Source organism: Lotus japonicus, chromosome 3, assembly GCF_012489685.1.
Source record: "Lotus japonicus ecotype B-129 chromosome 3, LjGifu_v1.2".
Lineage (NCBI taxonomy): Eukaryota > Viridiplantae > Streptophyta > Magnoliopsida > Fabales > Fabaceae > Lotus > Lotus japonicus.
The window spans coordinates 71,457,777-71,482,912 of record NC_080043.1 but is presented as its reverse complement, the minus strand read 5'-3'; the positions used below and the strand labels follow the sequence as shown (position 1 = coordinate 71,482,912).

Here is a 25,136-nt window from a genome sequence, read left to right as displayed (position 1 = left end):
CCCAATTCCTTTCTTTCAGTTTTCTCTATTTTCTGTTGTTCTATTGCTCTCCACTCCTTTCTAGCATCTGGATCCTTTTATTCCCTACCCTTGAAAAAAAAATCTCCGTTTCTCACATTTGAACTTTGTACTCTCATTCCATTTGGAGTTGGACATCCTTTTTAGAAAGCATAACGTTCAAAATCTATACATACATAAGCCAACATGAAAATTACATGAAGGAAATAAATACATATTGTAATAAGAGTAAATTGCAGAACTTGTTTGACTTTATTTGTCTGATCTACTGATGTGGCAGTGTCTTTTTGTGCTCACACCTTTACAAGTTAAACTGCAGTGGAAGGCAATGGAACCCGTCTACGATATTCAGCTAGAGCCCACATGGGATAAATATCTCTGTACATTGGATAATGCAGCATACAATTTTTCATGAATACTCCAGTGATTTCCTGTCATTAGTGAGACAAATAACAATTAGGAGTAGAAACTCACTTTGAAGCATCATTAATCAGACTAGTTACAAAATACAATGAATAATGAGTGAATATTTAAATATGCATTGCAAGTTTAATCATGGAAAGTGCAAAGCTTTGGTCAAATTCAAAGCCATCAGATAATGCTGGTATGTGGATGAACAAAATCACTCTTTTTATTGTAAAATTTGTGAATACACATTGAGATATATAAAGGGTTTGAAGAAAAAGACATCAGAGAACTAACAAAGTAATAAAATGAGATAGTAAGGTGTTGAGATGAACCTGTTGGGGCCAATCACCCTCTTCAAGCTGAGAATTGATGAGCAATTTTGCAGCACGATGAAGTGGAGTAGGGTCTCTCTCAGCCTGTGAATAGGATTTAGAAAAGAAAGAGTTAAAAAAACACTTAAGACTCTCATAGGCATAATAGTAAGCATTTTGGGCTAAAAAAATGTGATTTTGATCTGTCACACAAACCTGGCCAGAATGAATTAAACCCATAAGAGCCCATGCTGTATGTACAACATTTGATCGGTTTCCTTCAAATGGTACATATATCTGCATTATTTTCATTTAGTAAGATTATATCACTATATCATTATTGGTTCATGTTGAAGTTGAAGAAGCATTGGTAACTAATACTTGAAGTCATTAGATTACAAACCTTTTTTGGGCTAGACAAATAGCTCTCTCCCCACCCGCCATCACCTCTTTGTGTAGTGAGTAGAAATTTAACAGCTTTGCGAATGGCAGCACAATTGGCATAAGTCTTGCCAGCTGCTGCAAGACCACCAAGCGCGAACCAAGAACCGTAAGTGAAGCAAACTCCCCAGTTTCCATACCAAGAACCATCGGCCGTTTGTGTATCTTCTAGGAATCGAACCGCTTCGGAAATGAAATTCTCAATTTCTTTCTTTCTATGCCCTGGATATAGCTTCTTGAACAAAACTAAGGCTCCAATTGCAGATCCAGTGCACTCAACATATTCATGCTCAACTACAATATCCGCGAAAAATTCGGTGGGGTTGAGTAGCTGAAAATTATTGATAAGGCTAATTAGTTTATTAATTACTGAATGGATTTCATCAATTAATGAATACTATTAGAATTGCATTGTTCATCAATATAGTACTTACTTCCAACCATTCTTGAGCTCCTGCTGGCTCCCATGCTGCCAAACCACCCTTTTTACTCTGCAATGGTGAAAATTTGATTGTGGCGTCAAGATTAAATCATGTAGTATCATAGACAATTGTGTGAGAGTTAATTAGGTACATTTGTTAGTTAACTTCAATTACATGGCACTTATTTGGTTAGTTGACAGTTAGCTAAATCAGTTATTAGTTACTGATTCTGATTATATACAAGTGTGCACCCTGTGTGATCTCTGTATAAGATGATTTAAGTTACTAATAGGATGGCTGATTCATTTTTCTTAAATCCAAGTTTCAGCCTCTAATATGTAGGAAAAGATAATCAAACTTCACTGTTCATAGTCGTTTGCACAACCCCCAACTTTCTATCACAAATTAATCAGTAAGGAAAAAAGGTACTTGTTAATTTAAAGCATATGGCAAAAAATTTAATAGTACTTGCCTGAATGATAACAGGAGATTGACAGAATCAAATAAACATTCAGGTTCCATCTTTTCCCCCACAATATCTGGAGGCAACATTGATAGAAGTAGACAACACTGAAATTAAACAGAGGAAAATTTCAGCTAGGTAAACATTTTTTTTTGAAAAGCCTTCAGCTAGGTAAACATATATTTGTTGTTGTTGATAGAGCTTGTGAACAGATTAAGTTGTTCATGACCTATGTAATTAGTTACCTTCAAACCTTCTGCAGTGCAATCAGAAACTTGCCATCCATGGTCTTGATCAGAAAAGGTCCATGACCCTTTGGAAATATGGCGATGCATATTCTTAAAATCTCCTGAAGGGTTGTCCCTAACCTGTGAATTAAGAATACCCATTCATTATTGCTAGATAAAGCTGACACACATACTTCAAATGAACACTAAGTATAAATATGTCTTACTTAGAATAATATGATTTGTATTGATTTCATCTAGCTTGTTAAGTCATTGTAAAAAACACCTAAGGATCCCAAATGTCTCAATAATGAATTTCTCAATTTGCATAAACTTGGTTCAATTTGTAATTTACCTTACTTAACTTGATGGAAGCAAAATTATGATAATGTCACATCAGAATTAAGCAGACCTGAGATTTCTTGATGAAATCATGTCCTTTGGCAAGTGTGGGACCAAGTTCGTCAACTAGGTTAGTGGCAAGCAAAGCTTGAACTGCAAAACCAGCATCCCATTCTTGGCTACCAAAACTCTGCATTGTTATACAAGTGCATTGATTATTAACATAGTCACATTGGTTACAACAGTATTACAAAATAATGATGATTGTGTGTTGCTAATTAATTTCTATTGAAATATGATGTAAAATATGTACCTGCATGCACATTCCATCTTCTGAAACCCATAAGTAATCTGGGACCCTAGCAAGATGCTTCTTGAAAGCATCTCCGTTCGGATCTTCCACCCAACAAGCAAGCATGCATAAAACCTGAAAATTATATTCATGTTAACAATATATTTGTATGAATCCATTTTTATAAAAGAAAACTTAAATTTTAATTACATTTCGACTGATGCATATGGTTAATAACATGTTCGGATCAACTTCTCATAATCAATTATGAAACCCATAAGCTAGTCACCGAAGTTTCTTCCAAGAATTGATTCTGTTGTCGTCAGGGTTTTCAAATATACTATGAATAATTTATAGGCTTTATTGTTATGATACCTACCTTTTCCACGCACCCGATGGTTATGTATCGACTATTCTCATCTTCGTAGTGGATATGTTTCATTGTTACTTCAAGCGCTTTTTCTCTGACCAGCTTGTTGAAAGGCCAACGAGTCAGAAGTGGTTCAGTGAATAGGTATAAACTATCCCACATCAAGTCTTGTATCAAAGGATGGGGATAGTAAATATCTTCCTGTGATACATAAAATGGACCATTATCCCTCAATGTCAAAGAGGATATGTATAACACACATTGTGGTTAATTGAAGACAATGTTTCTTACCTTTGCACATTGGTGACGAGCTTTCTTCCAATTAACTTTCTCATAAGGTTGAGTAAATAGTTCTTCTCTCAATTGTAAGATGAGTGGTGTTATTGGACCCACAAACCTCTTCCCATACAAGTAAGACATAGGCATGTATACCAGCCGGCAATAACACCACATTTTAGCTGCAATCAATTAAGTTGAAACCATGAGATAGAATAAACTCTCTATTCAATAATTCAAATATATGTTATTCCAAAAAGAGTCACAGCAATTTGAATTATTTCAACCTGGATGCATAGGAAGAAATGAAGGAAGGATCCAAAACTCAGGGGGCATAGGGTTGCTTCCCTTCCAATCAAATATACCAAGTATCTAAAAAAGCAAGACTCATTCAAATTAGTAACATACTACAAGCCTGTTAGTTTGTGTATGTAAGTTTATATAAAAATGAAAGGTACCGAAAGCCATGTCTTCCCCCAAGAAGGTATGTGTGTTACACCACCATGATCAAGAATCCATTTTCTTGCTCTAGCACAAGCATTGTCTTGACCTCCATCAGGCCCTTCTCCAAGCATTCGCATGCATATGTAGTTGAGTGCAGTACAAAACATGGTGCTATGACCCTCTATATGTAGTCCCCACCCTCCATCTTCATTCTTCAATTCAAAGCACAACATGATCAATATTAGATTATTAGTTGTACATTGTTGGCATGAGCCAATTTTAAATTTCATGGCTAAGAAAAGGGGCAGGGTTAATTAATTGTTAAAAGAATTTGGACAACAATTCTCTATAACTTTTTATAATTAAGTTCTCGGGTTTGAGTTTGTGTATGAAAAAAATTCACCGGAAGAGTTAGCCTAACAAGATGTGGATATTTTTGGCTCGATTAAGATTGGCTCCCTTTGAGTACTTGTATCAACAAAATAAAAAAAAATATTGTATTTTGTAATTAAATAAGTATACCTGGTGAACGTATATGTAACGAAGAATCTCTTTGCGATACTCTTCTGGAAATACTGAATTAAGATGTCCTGTTATGTACATACAAAAGACCTGCAGTGTTTTGAGGCGTAAGTAGAAAACTAATATAGATTAGTACATCATGATCAACATACTGGACTCGAACTTTATATGGAATTTTGTATATCAAATTGTCAAAAGCAGTAGGCATTCGGTTTAAAATTTAGTTTATTCACACTTCATTTGCGCTATTATCTTATTCCATTTACTTTCTCTTCCAATCTCTTTTTTATTTTTCTATCACATCATGTATTATATTTCTCATTTTTCTTTATTTTCTTTAAATCTTCTATAAGTGTAAGTGGAAATAGAGTGTGAATGAAGAGTTATGATATATTTACACATCTTTTCTTTTACATATCACTTCCACTTTTTATTATTCCTTTCTCTGTATGCATTTTCTGTCACATCACCTATCATATCACGTATTTACCTTTCTTTTCTTCATAACTTAGTGAGATGGAGGTTTAATTAATATGTGAAGATAGTATTATTCTAAGTGAGTAGAAATGAGATTAAAGAAAATGAGATATGAAAATAAATCAAAACGTATGACTTTAATGTCACTTTCAGCTGAAAACATGAGAAGAACAGATAGAGAATGACAAGCAACAAGAAATTAAAATATGAAACTGAAAGTAGGGTATAGCCCCCAACATATGGGTCATGTATAGTACTTTTTTTTGTACAACATGTATAGTAGGGGTGTTCACGGATTGGATTGGATCAGTTTTGAGGAGAAAAATCATCCGATCCGATTTCATCGGTTTTATGATTTTGTCATCCAATGGATTTTTTACTAAATTCAAATCCGAACCAATCCGATCCAATCTATAGCGGTTTGGATTGGATTGGATTATTCGGTTTTTGTTTCACTTTTTTATATTTTGAAATTGTTTTGTGTAAATTTTAAAAATATATAATATATGATACATAATTTATAACATTCATAAATTATAACATAGTAACAAATTTTTAAATTATGATTATAATTGTTTACTTTGATGCATGTATATAGTTCAAATAATTACTTGAACTTTTTTTATTAAAACGTAATTTTATAAATAAGCATGTGTGATATAATCAATATATAAACAATAAATATGTACTATGTAAGTGTAAATGAAATGATATATGTATAACTAAAAGTATACATATTTGTGAATGTTCGGTTTGGATTGGATTGGTTCGGTTTTGGAAATCAAATCTGAAATCCGATCCGATCCAATAAATAATTTCGGTTTTTTCAATTTTCAGTCCGTTCGGTTTTCGGTTTGATTGGATTTCGGTTTTTTTGGATCGGTTTGTCGGTTTTATTTGAATTGGTTCGGTTATGAACACCCCTAAATTGTATAGTGCTGAGAGTAATTAATTAATCCAACTATATTCATGACAGTCGTGAGCCTAATTATTTATCATATAGTTAGCGCATTAAACGATAGGAGTTGAGTTGATCAATGATATTGAATACATTTAAAAATATAAAGTAAATATAAAAAATACTTCAATAGAGATAATTAGGTCTCACTAGGGAAAAAAATCACTAATATAAATTGAACTCTTCAAACCAATATCACTAATAAATAACCCATGCTAGAAGTATGGTGTATATTTATTTATTATTTTAAATTAAGTTCGAAGTAGGTAGTGGGCCGAACTGAAATAAAAGGCCCATCAGAATCTCTTATAGATCAAAATGGATGCAATATTATATTTGGGTATTGTGTTTACTTTACTTTGTTTTGTTAATAGTTAAGACGGATTATTGTATATTCACATCGCATTTTCTCTTTCAATTCATTTTTACTGTTTTTCATTTCTAACTTTCACTTTTTCCTATCATATTAGATATTATATCACTTATTTATCTATATTCTCTTCCTTTCTATTTCTAAATATAAATGAAATTGAAGTGTTCATACTTATGCTATTTTTCTAGTGCTTTATGTTTTCTTTACTTTTATAAGATTAACACTGTAATTAGTTATTGTTAGGAGATTGCTTGTAATGAAAGTATATTAAATGAAAATATAGTTGAATAATGAAATATAAAATTGTGGGGTAAACTGTAAAGTTTAATGAAGAAATATGTTGAATTAAATGTAAAATATAAATTAAACTATATAATTGTCTTTGAAGGCTTCTCTGGTGAGTGGTGATCATGATGTGGGTCAACGTAATTGGAATTTCTCTTTGGAGCCTTCCACAATCCACACCGTTAAAACAAAACATACAATGCAAGCATTAATAATTGGTCTTATAGCTAGTGCTTGTTCGTTTGGGTGTGTTTTGTTTTAGGAGTCACTAGAATCCAAAGAGAAATAAAGATTTCTCCGTTCGGCAAATAGAATTAATATACTGGCTTCGGCAAAATCTATAATCTATATCTGTGTTCAATACAAATGTTAACAACATAGCGGTGGAAGAGTTCCAAAAGAAAATCCAGAACAGAATCAGAGAAATACTGATCATGACATTTCAGAAGATAAGTGATGCGCAGAGCGGCAGAGAGAAAAAAACCATTTAGGCAATATTGAAACAAAAAGAAAATTGAAGGAATATAGAATAATGAGCTGTGAGAAAGCAAATCCAGGACGAAATGGTGAGAAATTTTCACCATGAAAAAGAAAAGAAAGTGAGTAAAAGAGATAAACAATCTACAAGTACAGGGTTGTTTTTTCAACAAGTGTAGTTGTTTGGAAATAGTAAATGGTAAGTGGTATAAACTAAATAATTTTATTGAAAAATTATTAGTATACCGTCAAGAGTTACAGACATCCAGAGTGAGAAATGAAGATAAGAGAGAAAAGTCAATATAAATGTGAGATGAATAGAATAGAAGAGAAAGTAATGAATGTGATATATAAGAAACGTGCGTACTTTTTTTTATCTTAACTAATGTATCCTCACAATTAATAGTGGTAATACTATGCCATAGATGATAAGTAAGAGAGTTTTATCCATAGAGTTGGGAATCAAACCATGAACCCACTAAGTTTACTTAATAATAAAAATTTATATCAATATTGATTAATTGGTAGTTAGTACTTGGTACTCACCAATGGAGGTTGGAAAAACAGAGGACCTGCAATTTGAGCAGGCCAATGTCCATCACTAGTCTGCAATGCTGCTAGGTGATGTGCCGCCCTTTTCAGAGTGGTTGTTGCTTTTTCATATGTTATCTCCTCTCCATCTTCTATCTTCACACTCGGTATTGTTTGCTTGAAGTTATTTTCCCTCAGGACCTACACATCAAAAACAAATTTACAAGTCAGGTATAAAATATACAATTAAAATCTGCATTGAGAAATCTAGTTCGTTTGGAACAATCGCTTGATTAGAAAATCGTTTCATTGGTTTCCAGTCGACCTAAACAACTACCTAATTCCAAAAAACTATTTGTGAACCAACAAATCTCTTAAATGTTTCAATTTGGGGAAGTGTTAATTGTTCACGAAAATGTTTTGCCCAAAGTAGGTAAAGGAAAACGAAAAGAGAGATGACACGTACATAACTCAAACTTGAAACATGAATAATTGGTGAAGTGAAGCAAGATTGTGTTTTACCTGAAACCGCCAAAGCAGGTCACCACATGGTTTCACCTTGTAGCGGTTGTTATAGAAATCCTGACGAGCTTCTTCAACCTGAGCTCGTTCCTCTGGAGTCCCTGCATCAGGATCATACTCCCAAGTCTGTCTCCCAACGAAGTTGTTGGTGCTGAATATGTATGGGTCTTTCCCACCATCTGCTACCTTCAGCTTCCACATGAGAGGACCTTTTCTTAACTTGATTAATGTACACAAATTAAACAATTACAACTCTTCAGATTTCCTCTCTGGCTTGAAATAGCAGCTGATAGGCTATAATGAACCTGAACAAATAGTTATAACTTTAGTTTCACATTCTAATGTAATGATATTTCAGGCAAATTAAGAAAAGGACTGGGTTATGTGCAAAACAGCAAAAGTACTAGTACCAATTACTTGTGTGTGCTGAGAATTTGAGAACAATATATGGTGTTGATGGACCACAAGGGTACTCTCAACCTCAACAGTTTCAGCTCCACTGTCCAGGCACGGATTGGTGCTGCTGAATCACGATTTGGAGAATTGTTTGATTAATCTGTCGTAGTTTGCCCAACAAAATACTTAAAGTTAATACAAGGCAGAGAGAGATGAAGAGAGAGCCATTGACTCCCCTATACTTATAGCTCTTTATAAATTTATTATCTCTAATTGCATCATAATATATAGGGCGGCAGAAACTTGTACCAATTTAAAATACTTCCAATTCTCCCCCAACAATACCTTAATATGTGATTGAGAGTTCTACTTGTGAATGGTAAAAAATAATTTAATCGTCTTATACATTTTAATATGGTAAATTAGTCACAGTTATTAGTTATATTGGTAAAAAAAACCAACAACAATAACATCAATATTCGTAGTTAATAATTATGAGATTATTCACTCAAGATTCTAAGGTTATATTAAATTAGTATACATCTTTTAATGAATCATTCTACATACACATCTCACAAAAAAAATGAACCATTCACTTGATACTTAATGAGTTAAACTAGTTGAGATGTAGTTGGTGCTTCACTTCACTTTATTATTGGAACATATTTTTTCTGCTTTCATTAAATATTTTGGCTAAAGTGTGATGTGATATGAGACTGTGATAGATGTTCTATTATGAAGGACTAATGTTTCTTCCACTGCCTTAAAAATATAATTATCTTCACGCCACTTGTCTTACTAATACAATTATATATCTTCACACTCTTATATTTCATAATTTCTTTAATATATCGTATTATCTATTACATTTTTAGTATTTCTCTCTTGGTTTTTTATCTATCTTCCTAATTAATTTCAATATTATCATTTTGAAGTTCCCTTTAAATCCTTTTTTTAAGAACAAATCAATAATTATGTTTAAGTCATAAATATAAGTGTTTAATTGTTGAGTTAATTTGAATGGTCAAAATAGTACTCCCTCCATTCATTTTTAAGTGTCGTTTTAGCATAAAGCTCTCAAACCAAAATAGTTGATTGTTAGAGTTTTTTCCCCATTTTACCCTCTCACATTCAAGTCATAAAACTCTCCAACCAAAATAGTGGATTGTTAGTTTTTTTCCACACTCTCTCATATCATTAAACCACATTTACCTCTAATTCTAGAGGTAATGGGAATGAGAGTTATTGAGAAAGAAGAATTTTATGAAAAATGTGAAGTGGAGTTATTGATAAAGTAAGGGTATAATGGACAAATTGTAACCTTAAAACATCAAAATGAAAATTAAATAGAAACAAAAAAATTCTTCTAAAACGACACTTAAAAATGAACAGAGGGAGTAATTAAATTAGTTTAGTTCAACTTCTTAAGATTTTTAGTAAACCACCAAACTAAACTGATCTTATTAAAATTGGATTACTTTTGTCTGCATCATTGGATATCTATACAAAAATTTAATCATCAAATTTTACATTTTTATTCGCAAAGTTTTTATTTTATGAATAAAATTTTAATTTTTCTAATTTTTTGTTCTTTAATCATTTTAGGCAATATTTAAATCAATTATAAATGGAAATATCAATTTTAATTAATTTTTTTAATTTATAAATTTACACAACTTAATCAGAATTATTATTTTTATATGAGAACATAAATATATCATGTTGTTAGATCTAATCATGAATGGTCAAGAGTAAAACAATTTAATAGCTAGTTATATGATAATCATGTGACAAAACTTAAAAATGACATGTTAATTTTTAAAAAACGTCACATGACTTAGTATTTTAATCTTGATCATTCATTATTGGATTTACAGATTATGATTTATTTTTATAATCTTATATTAAATGACTATTCTAATGATATATATATATAAATAAAAAAAATAAAAAATGGTTATAAATAAAAAGTTAAAAACATGTAAATATAAAAATTAAATAAGGAAAAAAATTAATCGGGTGATTGGATTAGTTCATACTTCATAGTGAAAAAAAATAAATATGAGAACATAACTAATTATAATCAATTTGGTTTGGATTTAATGTAAAGTGAATCAATTTATTAAACAAAGCCAATGCAAATTGTATTTATTTGATTTGAATCATCATGTTTATCGAGTTGATCGAAATAGATGTATATCTTTAGTCGAAAATATTCACATAATTTATTTTCTATTTATTGAGCTTGAACATAAAATTTTAATTTAAAAGAAATTCTGTTTTTGGTTGCTGGTTTGAGATTTTGTCTTGATGTCTTGGGTGTGGGGTACTCTTTTTCTTTCTCTAGGTTTTTCCCATTGAGTTTTTCCTAGAAAGGTTTTAACGAGGCTTCACTCCAAGATTTGGTTCCCCCATGTTTTAACCAGTTGATTTTGGTTGTGTTTGCTCTACCATGAGAGAAGTGTTCTCATGGTTTATTCTCTTAATCAATATATACTTTTATTGTAAAAAAAAAATTAAGTATGTGTCACTTGAATTAATGAACCATTGGTCACTAGAGTTCTTTTTAGTCCTCTAACATTGCAACCCTGCAACTCATATAATTAAATTGCTAATGTATATTCAAATTAATCAGTTCTTTTAGATTTTGACAAAAAAAAATCCTTAAAAGATTTAATATGAGACTAATCCACTCAAAATTTGAAAATCATCTTAAGTGAACAAACATTTCTTTATATCGAAGTTTGGAGACTAAATGAGTAATTCAACTGTTGCAGGAAGGAAACTAGAGACAAACGTGTTGGAGAGAAATAAAGCTTGAATAACGTGTATCTATATTTTTCGCCGGTTAATTGCATCTGCTAACAACCAAAGCGGTGCTAATTAATCTAGGTCTACTTCTAGCTAATCACTCTAAAATATATAAGACAGCCCATGCATGTTTTGTCTGCTTTCACCACAGCCAAATATACACACAAAAGCTCATTCATGACTCATTTTATGGAAAATAAAGTGACCATTTTAAAATTAAAACTGATTCTCATTCATGACTCATTTTATGGAAAATAAAGTGACCATTTTAAAATTAAAACTGATTCATCTGAGTCATATTTTTATAATTAACCTTCAGCATACAATACATATGCTCCATATATTACTTCACATATAAGTTTATTTAACTGATGAATAATGTTTTTCTTTCCAGGTTTGATAAAGCTATCATTTTAAATTTCATGTAAACTCATAATTTTACACGTTAATGATTTTTCAATTTATGTCACTTCCTCGTTTCCAATCCATTTTCTTAAAACTAAGTTTTATGTTTTGGTAGTTATGATGTTTGCATCAAGTATCTTATCATTGCATGTTCTCCAATTAATTTCCACCACCCCTTGTAATGACAATATCTAGTTATTTTTTCATATTCCTTCTTTTAGGGATTTTTACAGGCCACTAGATTTTAAACGACATCAATGTTATTTTTACCTAGAAGTGTGTTAGTCATTTTAATTTTTTTTTATTCTAATGTCAATTATTAATTTTTTTTTACTCTACCAATACTTTAAGTTACATGTCATACAATTTTATCTTAGTATTTTAGAAATGACATAGAAAAACCTCAATGATGAAAATTAAATATAATTTGATAATTGGATAAAGAGAAGATTTTGCTATTTATGTGACTCTGATAAATGCCTTTGTTCTGTGTGGTAGAGGGGACTTTGAGTTTGAGTTTTATGAGAAAGTATAGCCTTTAGCCGTTTATATATGAGTGGTAAAGAAACATAATGAGAGACATGTTTTATTGCGTTTGTTATGTTTTTAAGATTAAATGAAATATTTTAAGTTTTGTCTTGATAGATAATTGGGACAAAGTATTTTTTGGTTTGAAGAGGAAAAAGGGAATAGAATATGACATAAAATTTCTCGAATAATAAATTTTAATTCTCTAAAATATGGTGAAACATGTGAATAAAACGTAACACTTTATTAAAATATTAAACCAAAAAAGTTACCGCTAGAGTTATCAAAAAATAAATTTCCTTATTCCAAATCCATTAATCTTGAAAGTTATGATGTCATCATGTATCTTATCATTGTTCGTCCATTGAAATGCCACCACTCCTCCATATAATGATCTAGCTAGTTTTATTTTATTTTTCATTTTCTTTCGATGATGATGAGTGCGTGGTTCTTTATTTTAAGCAAAAAACTAGAAGCTTGTAAATTCTGCTTATGGGAAAATATTTAAAATGTGTTATATTAGATGTGTACACACCAAAATGAATTCAATCATTTTGCGGGGCAGCATGCATTAGTTTTAACAATATTTACATTCATTATTATATTTGTAGCGAGTATAGCGTGGACACCAGAGTGCAAATATTTTTTAAGGAAAAAATAGAGCACGAGCGTAGCGTGGTCAACAAACGAGGAGAATTACAAATAAAAATAATGAACCCGACCGCTAGTCACTACATTATTTATTTCCTACCAACGTTAATACTTTGTATTTAATAACACTTTTAAGTTTTTAATATCTTAATTTAAGTTATTGGCGATTTTAATTTCTTAACTTTTTAAAGTTAATTAACATTAATTGTTTTTCACGTAAGGAGTGGGGCTCGATGTTCACCGTATAAATCTAAGGCCTCGTTTGACAGCCGTATTAGGCTTGATAATATAAGCTTATACAATACATTATAAGTTTATCCATTGTTTGGTGATGACATTGTATTGTATAAGCTTATCCATCAAAGTTCTCTTATACATTAAAATGGCGGATTATTTAATTCATCATGTGAGTGATGGATAAAGCATGATAAGGTTGTGACGTATAAGTCACCATCACCACCACCCTCCATTGCTGCCAACTTACACCACCATTGACACCACCACCGCCACCGGTGTTGCCGCCACCACCCGATCACCACCGCCGCCCTACCGTCACCACTGGTGTTGTCGCCACCACCACCGCCCTACCGCCACCACCGACACCACAACCCTATCACCACCACCACCATAATTTCCGCCACCACTTTATTGCCACCACCGACACCACAACCACTACCCTATCGACACCACAACCACCACCCTATCGCCGCCACCCTATTAAGCCGCCACCGCCTTACCACCATCACCACCACCACCCTATCGTCACCAACACCACAACCACCATCGTTGCCACCACCCGATCACCACCACAGCCGCCGCCACCACCGCTCTACCACCACCACCAACACCACAACCACCACCCTATCGCTACCACCACCATAATCGTCGTCACCACTCTATTGCCACCACGGACACCACAACCACCACCCTATCGCCGCTACCACCGCTCTACCACCACCACCGACACCACAACCACCACCCTATCGCTACCACCACCATAATCGTCGTCACCACTCTATTGCCACCACTGCCACCACCGACACCACAACCAACACCCTATTGCCACCACCACCACCATTGCCTCCACCCTCCACCGTAGCCGCCACCGCCTTACCACCACCACCAACACCCTATCATCGCCACCACCACAACCACCATCGCTGCCACCGCCACCACAACCTATCTCCACCGTCACCACCACCGCCGCCAACACGAACCTACCACCATTGCCACCACCACCACCAACCTACCACCACTTCCATCACCACCGCCACAACCGTTATAATCACCTTCATATTTAATTTTTATTATATATCATCATTCAATATTTCATTAAACATAAAATTGCATTAATTTAAACGATATGATAAATTATACAGAGTATGACAAAACGCTGGATAGTATAAGAAAGTTATCAGGGCTTATAATATCAGGCCTAATACTATCAGGTCTTATACTATTAGGTCTTATACTATACGTCGCACCAAACGGGCCCTAACTCCACATTAACTTTTGCATTAGCAATAGTGGCCGAGAGATCACCATATATAGGATCGTCAGAGTCAAAAAGAGGATTATTCACTTCTTTCTTTCATTCAAACCGTGCATAAGATGAGGACCGAGAAGGACGCACCTCTGATGTGCAAATTATCGTGCCCCGATAGCTCATTTTCGAACTAGCTGTGTTAAGCATATAGCGGGACTTTTGTTACATTATTTATTTATCCAAATTATTGAATCCATAATTGTTGCTTATGGTTTTTTTTTACAGGAATAATTGTTGCTTATGGTTGGATACAACCTCGTCTTTGCATAAAAAAATACTATATTGAATCATCAACATATATGATTGTTAGTCTTTGCATCATGAGCAACCTTTATCATTGTATTCAAGCATTTCTTCAAGCCTGTAAAGAACTACCTCCTCCAACAATTGAATTTACATATTCAACTTTTGTTGAGAAAAGATGGTCGGATTTTCTTTATGTCAATGTCTTTCATGACTTGGCACAAAATTTCGGTGAGTTCTATGGTGTCACCATTTATTGGGGGTTCACCGGAGCCCCCCAATGATGACCTACGACATCCTGTTTTGGTTACCGACACTGTTTGGGTCTATTTTAAATTAACGACTTTTTCCAATGCCTATTTGCGACATAGGGAAGAATAGGGGTTGAGAAATAAGGTTAAAAAAGGAATTCTGTCACTTAGGGTGTGGAAAGAGGGTCGGGGAAAGTTGTTCTTCCATTGTTGCGCCGCAGTTGTATCGAATAGCGTATGGTTCTTGGTTCTTTGCCGTGACGAGTTCAGTTGTTTTCTCTTTAGGTTGCTGGGTGTTTGTGATCGTTTTGGTGGGGCAGATTTCGTCAAGGTTGGCTTTGATACGTTTGGAAAAAGATTAGGTAACAGTAACACTTTGTTGGCAAAGAGAAATAGTTTATCATGTACTATGATTATTAATCCTTTAATATAGTTTGGTATTTTGTTTAAACTTTGTTTATTTCAGTGGATTTGCAGTCATGGAAAATGAAAGTGAAGAAGGAAGGTCAATGGGTGTGGGAAATGAGGAACTTGAGGTACAAATTTGTGGTAATTTTGGGTGTAGATTGATTTATTGATTAGATAATTTGTAATTGTTGTGAAATATGATTGTATTCAGGGCGTTGAGCATGTGCAAACAGAATTAAGTGCAGAAGACACAATAGTGACACATGAAGACGCTGATATTGAGGTATTATAAAATCTGCTATATTTACATGTAAGTGCAAGTAGATGGAATAGTTAAATCTGATTGAAAATTGTGTGAAATTTGAATGTTTTTAGGACTTGCAAGACATTTTGGGGTCCGATGAAGATGGCATTTATGTAGAGGAGCCAAGAGAACTGGATGATTTAGATGAGTCATATTATGGAAATTCAGAATACAGTTTGGATGGCAATAATCCAGTACATTCTAGTATGTTAGAGTCAGATGAAAATAATGTTGATGATGAGGGCCAGCAAAGCCAAGAAGGTTCTGAAGAACTTATACCAATTGACTGTAAGGAAGACTACATGCAGTTAGATTTCTATTCTGTAGGCCCTTCTGAATTTAAGAATTTTCATTTTGCAAATGTGGAGGTTGCTTATGAGTTCTACCACTGGTATGGAAGAAATAATGGGTTTTCAGCGTGTAGAGGAACAATACGCAGGAACACAAAGGGTGAACCTGTTCAACAAACCTTTTTGTGCCACAGACAGGGTTTTCGTGAAGACAGAGGGATCCCTGATGAGATGCGAATGAGACAACGTAAAACTGATTCTAGATGTGGGTGCCAAGCTAAATTTCGGGTTCACATTGATACTATCTCACAACGATGGTATGTAAGTTGTATTGATGATGGACATAACCACGACTTGGTGCCGAAACAACATGGTGGCATATTAGCTGGGCATAGGAAAATGAGTGAAGCAGATATTATGTCGATGAACTCGTTCATGAAGTGTAGTATTAGTGCACCTGAAATATTCAATTCTTTTGCTACTCAAGCCGGCGGTTATGAGAAAGTAGGTTTTGGGACGAAAAATATGTTAAATCAGCTTGCGAAGCAAAGGCGGGCTTGTTACTCATATGGTAAGAATGCAATAGAGTATCTAAGATGGTTGGGTTTGAATGATCCGCTTATGTTTCAGGGGCACACAGAGAATGCTGAACATGGACTTGAGAATTTATTCTGGTGTGATGGAATAAGCAGGATGAATTACAAAGTGTTTGGGGATGTACTAGCATTTGATGCTACATACAAAAAGAACAAATATCGTCGTCATGTGGTGATATTTTATGGTGTTGATCATCATAACCGAACAATTATATTTGCTAGTGCTAGTGTCGAAAGAAACGGAGCAAACCTATGTCTGGTTATTACAACAGTTAGTTGAAGCTATGAGTGGGAAGCTACCAGGTTCTGTCATAACTGACGGATCACTTGCAATGCGAAACGCTATTAGGAGAGTCTTTCCGAATGCCCACCATCGACTTTGTGCATGGCACTTGTTGAAAATTGCTAACAAACAGGTTGCAATTCCTGATTTTTTGAAAAGGTTTAAGAGCTGTATGTTAAGTGATTACGGTATCGGTGAATTCAAGCGAAGGTGGGCAGCAATGGTCAAAGAGTTGGAGTTGCATGATCACCCTTGGGTTAGTGAAATGTATGACAAACGAGAAATGTGGGCTACAACTTACTTTCGGGGAAAGTTTTTTGCTGGGTTTCGGACTTCATCGCGGTGTGAGGGCTTTCATTCTCAACTGTTGAAATTTGTCCGGTTAAGGTACAATTTATCAGACTTTGTTCAACACTTTCATAGATGTCTCTGTTACATGCGATTTAAGGAATTAGAAGCTGATTTTGCTTCTGGTTATGGAGTTACTGTGTTACAGACTAATTTTAGAAGTCTGGAAAGGTCAGAATCCACCTTACTTACTAAGGAGGTTTTCAACTTGTTTGTGCCTGTTATTAGCCTTGCGTCTGAGATGATTGTGACTGAATTTAGACGACCAACAGGGGATGCAAGGTACAAAGTAGTACAGTATACGAAGGAATGTAAGGCTTGGAATGTGTACTATGAGCCAACCACAGGTGACTTTAGATGCTCTTGTGAAAAGTTCGAAACATATGGCCTGCCTTGCGAGCACATATTGGGTGTATTTGTATTTCTTCACATCACTGAATTGCCCAATAGTCTAGTCTCAAAAAGATGGACTAAAGGTGCAAAGGATGGTTTTAACTTTACAGCAGTGGATGGAGGTATGTTATGGGATTCTGAATTGATTGCTAGGTATGTGTGTTTGGTAGAATCATGCAGGGAACTTTGTACATTGGCTTCTAAGACTGCTGAAGATTTCAACAATGTTAAGGGGAAAATTGCAACTGAAAAACAGTTGTTGAAAGACAAGGGTGTAACTGAAGAAGATGGCGATATTGGTAGCACCTCAAATGGTCTAGGTGGTTTGACTAATGGAGGACCTGTAAGGAGACCCCGGCTTCGTACCACATCATCAGCTTCCGGTTTAACAACGAAACGTACAATAAGATGTAGTGCATGTAGGGTCGCTGGGCACAATAGATTGACTTGTCCATTGTTAAGGGACATGGACATTAACATTGACAATGAGAGCGACGATATGGATGAAGACATGGATGAAGCTGACGTCAATTTGTCTACTGAACATGAAGATGTCGAATATGAGGGCATTGACCACGGTATGTGTAAGTTTTCTGTAAAAGTTAATTTATATATTAATTAAGTGATACTGTTCGGAACGCATATGAGTAGAGTGAGATAGGTAGATACCTTAGCTAGGTTAATTCTAACCTGTTGGTATGGATAGGAAGCTTTAGTTTTGTATACTTGCTCTGAGCAGATTATAAGATCCATAATTTAAATGTAACTCTATGACAATTTCTATTTTCCAGTTATGACGTTTGTTATGTGATTCTGACCAATTTTTTCCTAACAGATACTTGGTGAAGTTCTGGCAAATGCAGAATCGGATTAATGCTTGGCATGTAAGGCTGCACTTAGCTGTCATAATCACGAACCTGCGAAGGCTGAAAAAAATGGCTAAATGTGGAAAAGGCTGTGGTTATTAATATTATAGTTGGTTCCTTTATTTTGCAAATGGGATTGTTAGACTTTGATGTGTGTAAAACCTTGGATTCTATATGGTATTTATCGTTGGTTGACAGATTGGTTTTTTCCATGCATGTTGTTTTAGAAAGCATGCTGTTTCAGAAAGCATAAAGACCATTTCATTTTGCATAAAGCATATGTTTTGGTGGTTGAAGCCAGGAATACAATTGGCCAATAAATGCATGTGAGTTGGCTCCAAGTATTAGTCAGTTTAGACGGTCTGTGTTGGTGCATTACTGCCTTTTGTTGACATATGTGTGTGGCATCAGAGTGTACTTTAATAAATGAAACACGATATGACAATGAATTTCTGTGTGATATTTGGCAAATGACTTTAATCCGCAAGGCACTTTTTCCATATAAATACTGATTAAGAAGTAGAAGTAGAGGTAGCATGACTCAAGATACAGGTCCATGATATGTGTTTCCCATTCAACAAAACAGAGACATAGGTTGAATTCTATTACATTCATCCTGTGACTTGTGTTAACGTTACAATATTCAATGTCAAAAGGACAGAAAAACCCTAACAACAACATCCAACAATCTACCTAACTGTCAACCAGAATTTGTCGATATTTTTTTCTAATGTGGGCCACAACTCATTGTGCCCACCTGTGAGTAGTTCAATAGCCACCCTCATTCTGACAACCCTCTCATGCTCCTGAAATTAAGAAACAATAAATTCAATTCAACTTGATGTTTAGGTAAATATCCATAAGGTACAAGACAATTGAGGGGAATACACTCACAATTCCAAAAACATTAGGTTTGAACATGTGTTCCATATCCATCCAGTCCATAACGCCCACAACTGAATCATTGCTGTAGCATATGTATCCCGTCAATCAAGTAGGAGTTTAGGTTAGATATGTATAGCAAAGCCACGAATCATGCTAGGCAGTATAAATATTACATACATTGGATATATAAATATAGGAGGAGGAAGATTAAAAGGCAGAAGCCTCCTCTAACCTGTGTCCACGATTTGCAATCCCTCTAGCTTCTGATAACTCCCAATTGTCTTGCTTGAAAATGCCTTTCAAATAATCATCGGGGTACTCAGGTGTTGTCAACATTTGCGCAATAATCTCACACTAGGCATATATTAAAATTAGAATTTGTCATACACGCAACAATGTGCATCAAGGGTTGCACACACCTACTTAATTATTTCGATGTAAGGTTGAGATATTTACCAGATTTTGCATAGTGTCAGTCCTGGACTCCATCATTTCAGATTCAAGGTGTGAATCAAAGTGGTAGATAATCTTTTCATCAGTACATATAACCATTAGATACCAATGTCCTGATGTTTCTTGTATTGGAACATGAATCTACAAAGGAAAAAGTTTTTTTAGTTAAGGTTTTGAAGTATTATGTGACTACTACCTTTAATGACTGAAAACAAAAATGAACATACGTGTGAGAGATCTGGGAAGGGCCACATCCATTGCTTGACATATTTATCCTTCATATCCGCAATAGTAAGTGATTGGTTCACATCGTCCTGCAATGGTTGAGATAATACATGTCAAATACGTGAGTGATTCAAAGGCAATGAATGATGAATATTGATACCATCTTCCAGCTTTAGTCCATTTCTTACCGCAAAACTAGGCGGCAACGACCACATTGTCTGTTCAATTGCATGTTGTTGTGCCCAAGTTCCTTTCATGGCCATCCATGTAATTATCTGTTGGGAGCAGGTTTAAAAAATAAGTAAACTATGTTAATTATGCACTAAAGTTAGCAACTTAGTAGACAATGAAAAGGCATAACTCATAATGCACTAATATTGGTAGAGGTTAAGTATGCACCAACAAGGTTAATTATGCACTACTATTGCTACATTTACCTCATGTGTAATCCTCTGAGGAAGACAAAAACAATCAAATGATTGTCTGGTGGCTTCGTTATCACCGCTCTTAAGTAAAACCTCGCTACCACTACAATGCAGCATCATTGCAAGTGTTGGACTAATTTCATGTGTAATTTATGAATAAGGAAGGAATTTGTAATAACATAATGCATAATACCTTTCTTCGTCCCCCACATGCCACACATATGCACATAACTGTATTTTTTTAGCACTCAACTCCATCTCCACTGTTGGTCTGAACTTGCACTTTATATACTGCGGGACAAAGCAGAACAATGTAATATGGTAGCGAGGTGTAATGGCCAACTAAACAAGGTTATTACGACTATTGTAAATGAAAACTTTTGATAACCTACCGCTGGCATTGTCAATCCGTGAATGGTAGTTGATGCAGCCTCAGAAGACCTAAGTCTGACCACAGGAGGTGTGTGTGAACTGTCTGCGGTATTGGACCTTAGTTCACATGTCTCTGAAGATCCTGCAGTAGTCTTTTGCATTTTAATGGCACGTTTCAGGGGATTTTGTTTCAAGCTAAATCTCCTCACCAATCCGTGCGAGCTCGGAGTTGAGGATGTACCCCCGGACAGCTTAAATAAATAACATTATACTTTAGGAAACTAATGAAAAAGACTAACCATGGTTCAACATGTAGTCCAAAAAACACCAAAAAGTTAAGTGCGAAAATTACTTTTCCCATTCTCCCGGCTAATGACGGGTTGAATGTGTTCATTGGTTTATTGGGCTGTAAAGGGATGTGTGCTGAACCCACGTGTGATGATGTCAATGGGGCTTTCATTTTCCTACTGCTAACATTAGATTGCCTCTGACTGGGAGATGAGAAGCTGGGGTCATCATCAATTGGGACCATGATCACGGTATCGTGGTCTTGTATTATGGTTTTTGGTAGCCTTTGCCCCAGGCCTCTACCTCTACCGCGAGCCTGAGTTTTAGACGATGTAGCTCGTCTAACCGTGCCGGAGCCCTCAGTCCGACGAGTTGTGAGGTCCCCACAGTTTTGAATTCCCATGCACGAAACTGCCTCTTCCAGAATATTTAGTTTCACTAACACATCATCCAAAGTATTTAGTTTGATGTCCAGTTTCTCGACGAACTCCATTGTGATCTGCAGTGAGATTAGTTGCATCATGGTGTATTTGTACAGGTTCCATGATATGGTAAATGAAATATTGTACTGATTATCTTTTAACTCACCTTCAACCTTTGTGAAAAATGCTCGATGTTGCTGCATACCCCGTCTATAGATACCTCCAGAGTTTCCATTTTCTTCCATTGCTGACACGTGAATTCGATTAATGCGTTCTTCAACTCATTTAAACCGGCGTGTATCACGTCCTCTGGTTTATCCACCATATTTGTCATGCTCCGACGATAATATGGGTCAAAAAATTTATCCTACCTTATAACTCTAATAGGAACCAAAATAAAAGACTGGTATATTCTTACCTTGAACTCGTTGCTAGGCAGATGTTTTTAGTTTGTGCACCAGAAGGGTTCTCCATGAAGATTTCAATTTACTCACCAATGGGAACAGTAACCAATCGGGTACCCTACATTATAATAAATTATCTCCTTGTACAGAGGAGGTAGTCCTGCAAAAGCAAAGAGAGCTGTAACTAGTGGACGGCGTTAATCAGAAATCACAGCATGAGGGGTCCCCCTAACAATCATGGTTTTTTGAGTTGCTAATATTTAACAATTTTGGTGTACTGTAGACTGGTTATCGATATCACTTTATTTTGATATAAGAAATTAAGTATAATCCGTTAATTTTTTACGACGAAACTGATGTGGAATTTAACCGTGGTGGACGCTTAACCGTGTGTCTTTCAAGTGTAGGTATTTACATTATGGTCAATTCTGTGGTACTCTCAAATTTTTTTGGGTATGGTTCACCATTAAGTAATTATATAGATTATTATAGGCTTAAAAGCATTTCTTGCCCCTGATGTATCATGTTTGTGCAAAAGACACCCCCCATCTATTTTTGTCTATGTTTGTACCCTCAATGATACTGAAAAGTGTAACGGGTACCCCTCCGTCACTTTGACGTTAAAAAATTAACGGAAGGGGCTGATGTGGATTTTTTTTTTTAGAAATGCCACGTGGAAATTACGTTTTAAATTAGGAAAAAATTGTGAGGGAGATTCGAACCCAAGCCTCAAAAGTGGCAAAACCAGAACCTAACCATGTGAGCTACATAGAGACTTGTAATATTTATCAACACAATTTTATTTATACCATTTATTTCTTCACAAAATTCTTCTAAAAATCACCAAAATTGATGGGATAAAAAAATGGGGTTTCAGCAGTTGCGATTAGAATTTGAAGGTCAAAAACGAAATCTAAACACCGTATGTGAAGCTTTCTGAAACAAAACCTTGGTAGGATTAAGAAGACTTGGAGAAGTGGACACAACGTCATTGGCAAACCCTACGCCGTCGACGCCAAGCCCCGCTCCGCCGCCATGTCCGGATTTGAAACGGATCAGCCAGGGGGTTGAGGTGTCAAGGCTATGCGAGATGTCGAGGCTCTGCGACTGCGTCGCGGGTTTCGAGCTTGTCGATGGTGATGGGTGGGGTTCCGGTGTCTATTCTGTAGGCTATCGGCGTTAAGGAACGTGTGATCAAAGTGAGGGTTTCGCAGATCTGGATGAAAGGGATGGTTTGTGCGGAATGGATCGAGTCATAAGGTTTTGGCTTTTGTTGTTGTGGTTTTGAGTGCGGTGGTGATGACGTTGTTGGTGTTGGTAAGAGGAGGAGGTTGAAGAAGAAGGGTGTTGGAGGAAGATGGGTTTGTTCCTGTGTTGAATTTGAAGATATTTTCTTACCATGAGCTTCAAATTGGCCACTAGGGGGTTGAAATTGGTTATTTTGATCTCTATGCCCAAATTTAACATAAAGGGTATGGATTTTGATCCCTGCCCAGATTTAGGATAAAGGATGAATTGAAGAGGCGTCTCTCCTTGATTGATGGGGATTACTGGACAGATGAAGAGGTGAAAAATTGCAACGGGTGGTTCCGAGCATCATTTGGCTATGCATCAATTTAATCTGAAAAGTTCATACGCTGTACCTAATCATTCTTTTGTTCTTTTGATGAATTTCCTTATAGCTAGCTATCACATGGTTCCTTCTGTAGTATTTGAACCACTTTCTCTCACCCTTTTTGCTTTGCTGGGTTGCTTCATTTTGCTTCGGTAATTTGGTTGTTAAATATAATGGGGGAGGAGAGATAGTAGTGTGAAAGGGGAAGGAGAAGAATTTTGTGAAGAAATAAATGGTATAAATAAAATTGTGTTGATAAATATTACAAGTCTCTATGTAGCTCACATGGTTAGGTTCTGGTTTTGCCACTTTTGAGGCTTGGGTTCGAATCTCCCTCACAATTTTTTCCTAATTTAAAACGTAATTTCCACGTGGCATTTCTAAAAAAAAAAATCCACATCAGCCCCTTCCGTTAATTTTTTAACGTCAAAGTGACGGAGGGGTACCCGTTACACTTTTCAGTATCATTGAGGGTACAAACATAGACAAAAATAGATGGGGGGTGTCTTTTGCACAAACATGATACATCAGGGGCAAGAAATGCTTTTAAGCCATTATTATAATGTTGAACTGACTCATTAAGTAACCGGTACATTAGTTCTTTATTGTTGAATTGACTCATCTTGGTTATCTTACTTTAGTCTGGCTTAAGGTACCACGGGAACCACCTTACATTATATACTCTACTAAATTAATTATAATGCCATATGAAAGATGTGCAATTGGGTCCCGCTCAAATTAATACACGTCAAGCTTGAAGCAGTGTGTCAATGTTAGGGTTTAGACAATTACACCTCAGCCTCGTTCATTATTGGTCTTCCAATGTTACAATTACTTCAATTATAATCCATACTAGCAATGAACATGAACATAGATACACATTTAATCCGAAATCAACAACTTTCCATTCGACATTGCCACATACATAACCAGCTATAGTGCAAATACATCACAGATTTCATTACAATCCCGTTTGAGACTCAAATATGTGACCAAAAGACCAACCAAAATACCACTTGGCTCCCCTACAAGCCCACCATAAACTATTACAAGTTGGAATCAAAAAAAGACTACACGCATGCCCTATTACATTACCAAAATATATGCCCTTCCCAAAAGTTTATCGTGGTTACGACGCCCTATATTACAGTAACCAGTGGTCATGATGTATGAAGGTAAATCACACATGCACCAAATACAGGGGCATTTAGGATTAGGACCCCCATTACCTAACTATTTACATGCTTCATCTTCGGTCTCAAACGGTGCTCATGAGAATTAACTTCCTCCAGTTAGCTTCTGCAGCAGTGTCAACATCCTTCCTAGTTTCATTGTGGTCCCCCATTACAAGCCCTAAAGCCAATTGCATCCTGAGCAAACGATCCTTCAGCTGCAAAATTTGAGTGTAAGTCTTGCATGCATAAAGCTAGAATCTGTGCATGTCTACATTAGTATAAAGGTACGCAATTTTGGTGTTTAGGCAAGAATTAAATTTACCACTCCAATGACATTTGGGGTGAAGTAAAATTCCATGTCCATCCAAGACAGAACCCATAGAGCAGAATCATC

At 35.4% G+C, this 25,136-nt stretch overlaps 3 protein-coding genes across 3 annotated transcripts; 1 reads left to right on the top strand and 2 right to left on the bottom strand.

The window, feature by feature from the left end:
• Window positions 1-108: 108 nt before the first annotated feature.
• Window positions 109-8,811, bottom strand: LOC130745635 (beta-amyrin synthase). Its single transcript, XM_057597992.1, has 17 exons — window positions 8,570-8,811; window positions 8,160-8,464; window positions 7,653-7,838; window positions 4,537-4,626; window positions 4,029-4,226; window positions 3,858-3,942; window positions 3,586-3,752; window positions 3,304-3,495; window positions 2,946-3,059; window positions 2,703-2,822; window positions 2,309-2,431; window positions 2,069-2,170; window positions 1,613-1,669; window positions 1,141-1,509; window positions 954-1,034; window positions 759-842; window positions 109-449 (listed from the first exon to the last, which is right to left on the bottom strand). The coding sequence occupies exons 2-17, from the start codon at window positions 8,358-8,360 to the stop codon at window positions 327-329; spliced, it is 2,292 nt and encodes a 763-aa protein (XP_057453975.1). The 5' UTR covers window positions 8,361-8,464; window positions 8,570-8,811; the 3' UTR covers window positions 109-326.
• A 6,658-nt stretch (window positions 8,812-15,469) lies between these two features.
• On the top strand, window positions 15,470-18,423 carry LOC130744645 (protein FAR1-RELATED SEQUENCE 5-like). The gene is made up of 5 exons (XM_057596813.1): window positions 15,470-15,526; window positions 15,610-15,681; window positions 15,774-16,859; window positions 17,005-18,190; window positions 18,404-18,423. Exons 1-5 carry the CDS (start codon window positions 15,470-15,472, stop codon window positions 18,421-18,423), a joined length of 2,421 nt encoding a protein of 806 aa, XP_057452796.1.
• Window positions 18,424-20,616: 2,193 nt separating this feature from the next.
• Window positions 20,617-21,793, bottom strand: LOC130744644 (uncharacterized). The gene is made up of 3 exons (XM_057596812.1): window positions 21,191-21,793; window positions 20,859-21,089; window positions 20,617-20,757 (listed from the first exon to the last, which is right to left on the bottom strand). The coding sequence occupies exons 1-3, from the start codon at window positions 21,791-21,793 to the stop codon at window positions 20,617-20,619; spliced, it is 975 nt and encodes a 324-aa protein (XP_057452795.1).
• Window positions 21,794-25,136: the final 3,343 nt, after the last annotated feature.

Excerpts from the sequence above, each read along its gene's own strand:
- LOC130745635 (XM_057597992.1), bottom strand. The coding sequence starts at position 8,360 with ATGTGGAAGCTGAAGGTAGCAGATGGTGGGAAAGACCCATACATATTC. Across the intron at positions 3,060-3,303 it reads CCATCGGGTGCGTGGAAAAG|GTTTTATGCATGCTTGCTTG; the intron begins GTAGGTATCATA and ends TATAATTTTCAG. Across the intron at positions 2,432-2,702 it reads ATTTCATCAAGAAATCTCAG|GTTAGGGACAACCCTTCAGG; the intron begins GTCTGCTTAATT and ends CTTAATTCACAG.
- LOC130744645 (XM_057596813.1), top strand. The coding sequence starts at position 15,470 with ATGGAAAATGAAAGTGAAGAAGGAAGGTCAATGGGTGTGGGAAATGAG. Across the intron at positions 15,527-15,609 it reads TGGGAAATGAGGAACTTGAG|GGCGTTGAGCATGTGCAAAC; the intron begins GTACAAATTTGT and ends GATTGTATTCAG. Across the intron at positions 18,191-18,403 it reads ATATGAGGGCATTGACCACG|TTATGACGTTTGTTATGTGA; the intron begins GTATGTGTAAGT and ends TCTATTTTCCAG.
- LOC130744644 (XM_057596812.1), bottom strand. The coding sequence starts at position 21,793 with ATGGAAGAAAATGGAAACTCTGGAGGTATCTATAGACGGGGTATGCAG. Across the intron at positions 21,090-21,190 it reads TAGCCGGGAGAATGGGAAAA|CTGTCCGGGGGTACATCCTC; the intron begins GTAATTTTCGCA and ends TATTTATTTAAG. Across the intron at positions 20,758-20,858 it reads ACGGATTGACAATGCCAGCG|TATATAAAGTGCAAGTTCAG; the intron begins GTAGGTTATCAA and ends TTTGTCCCGCAG.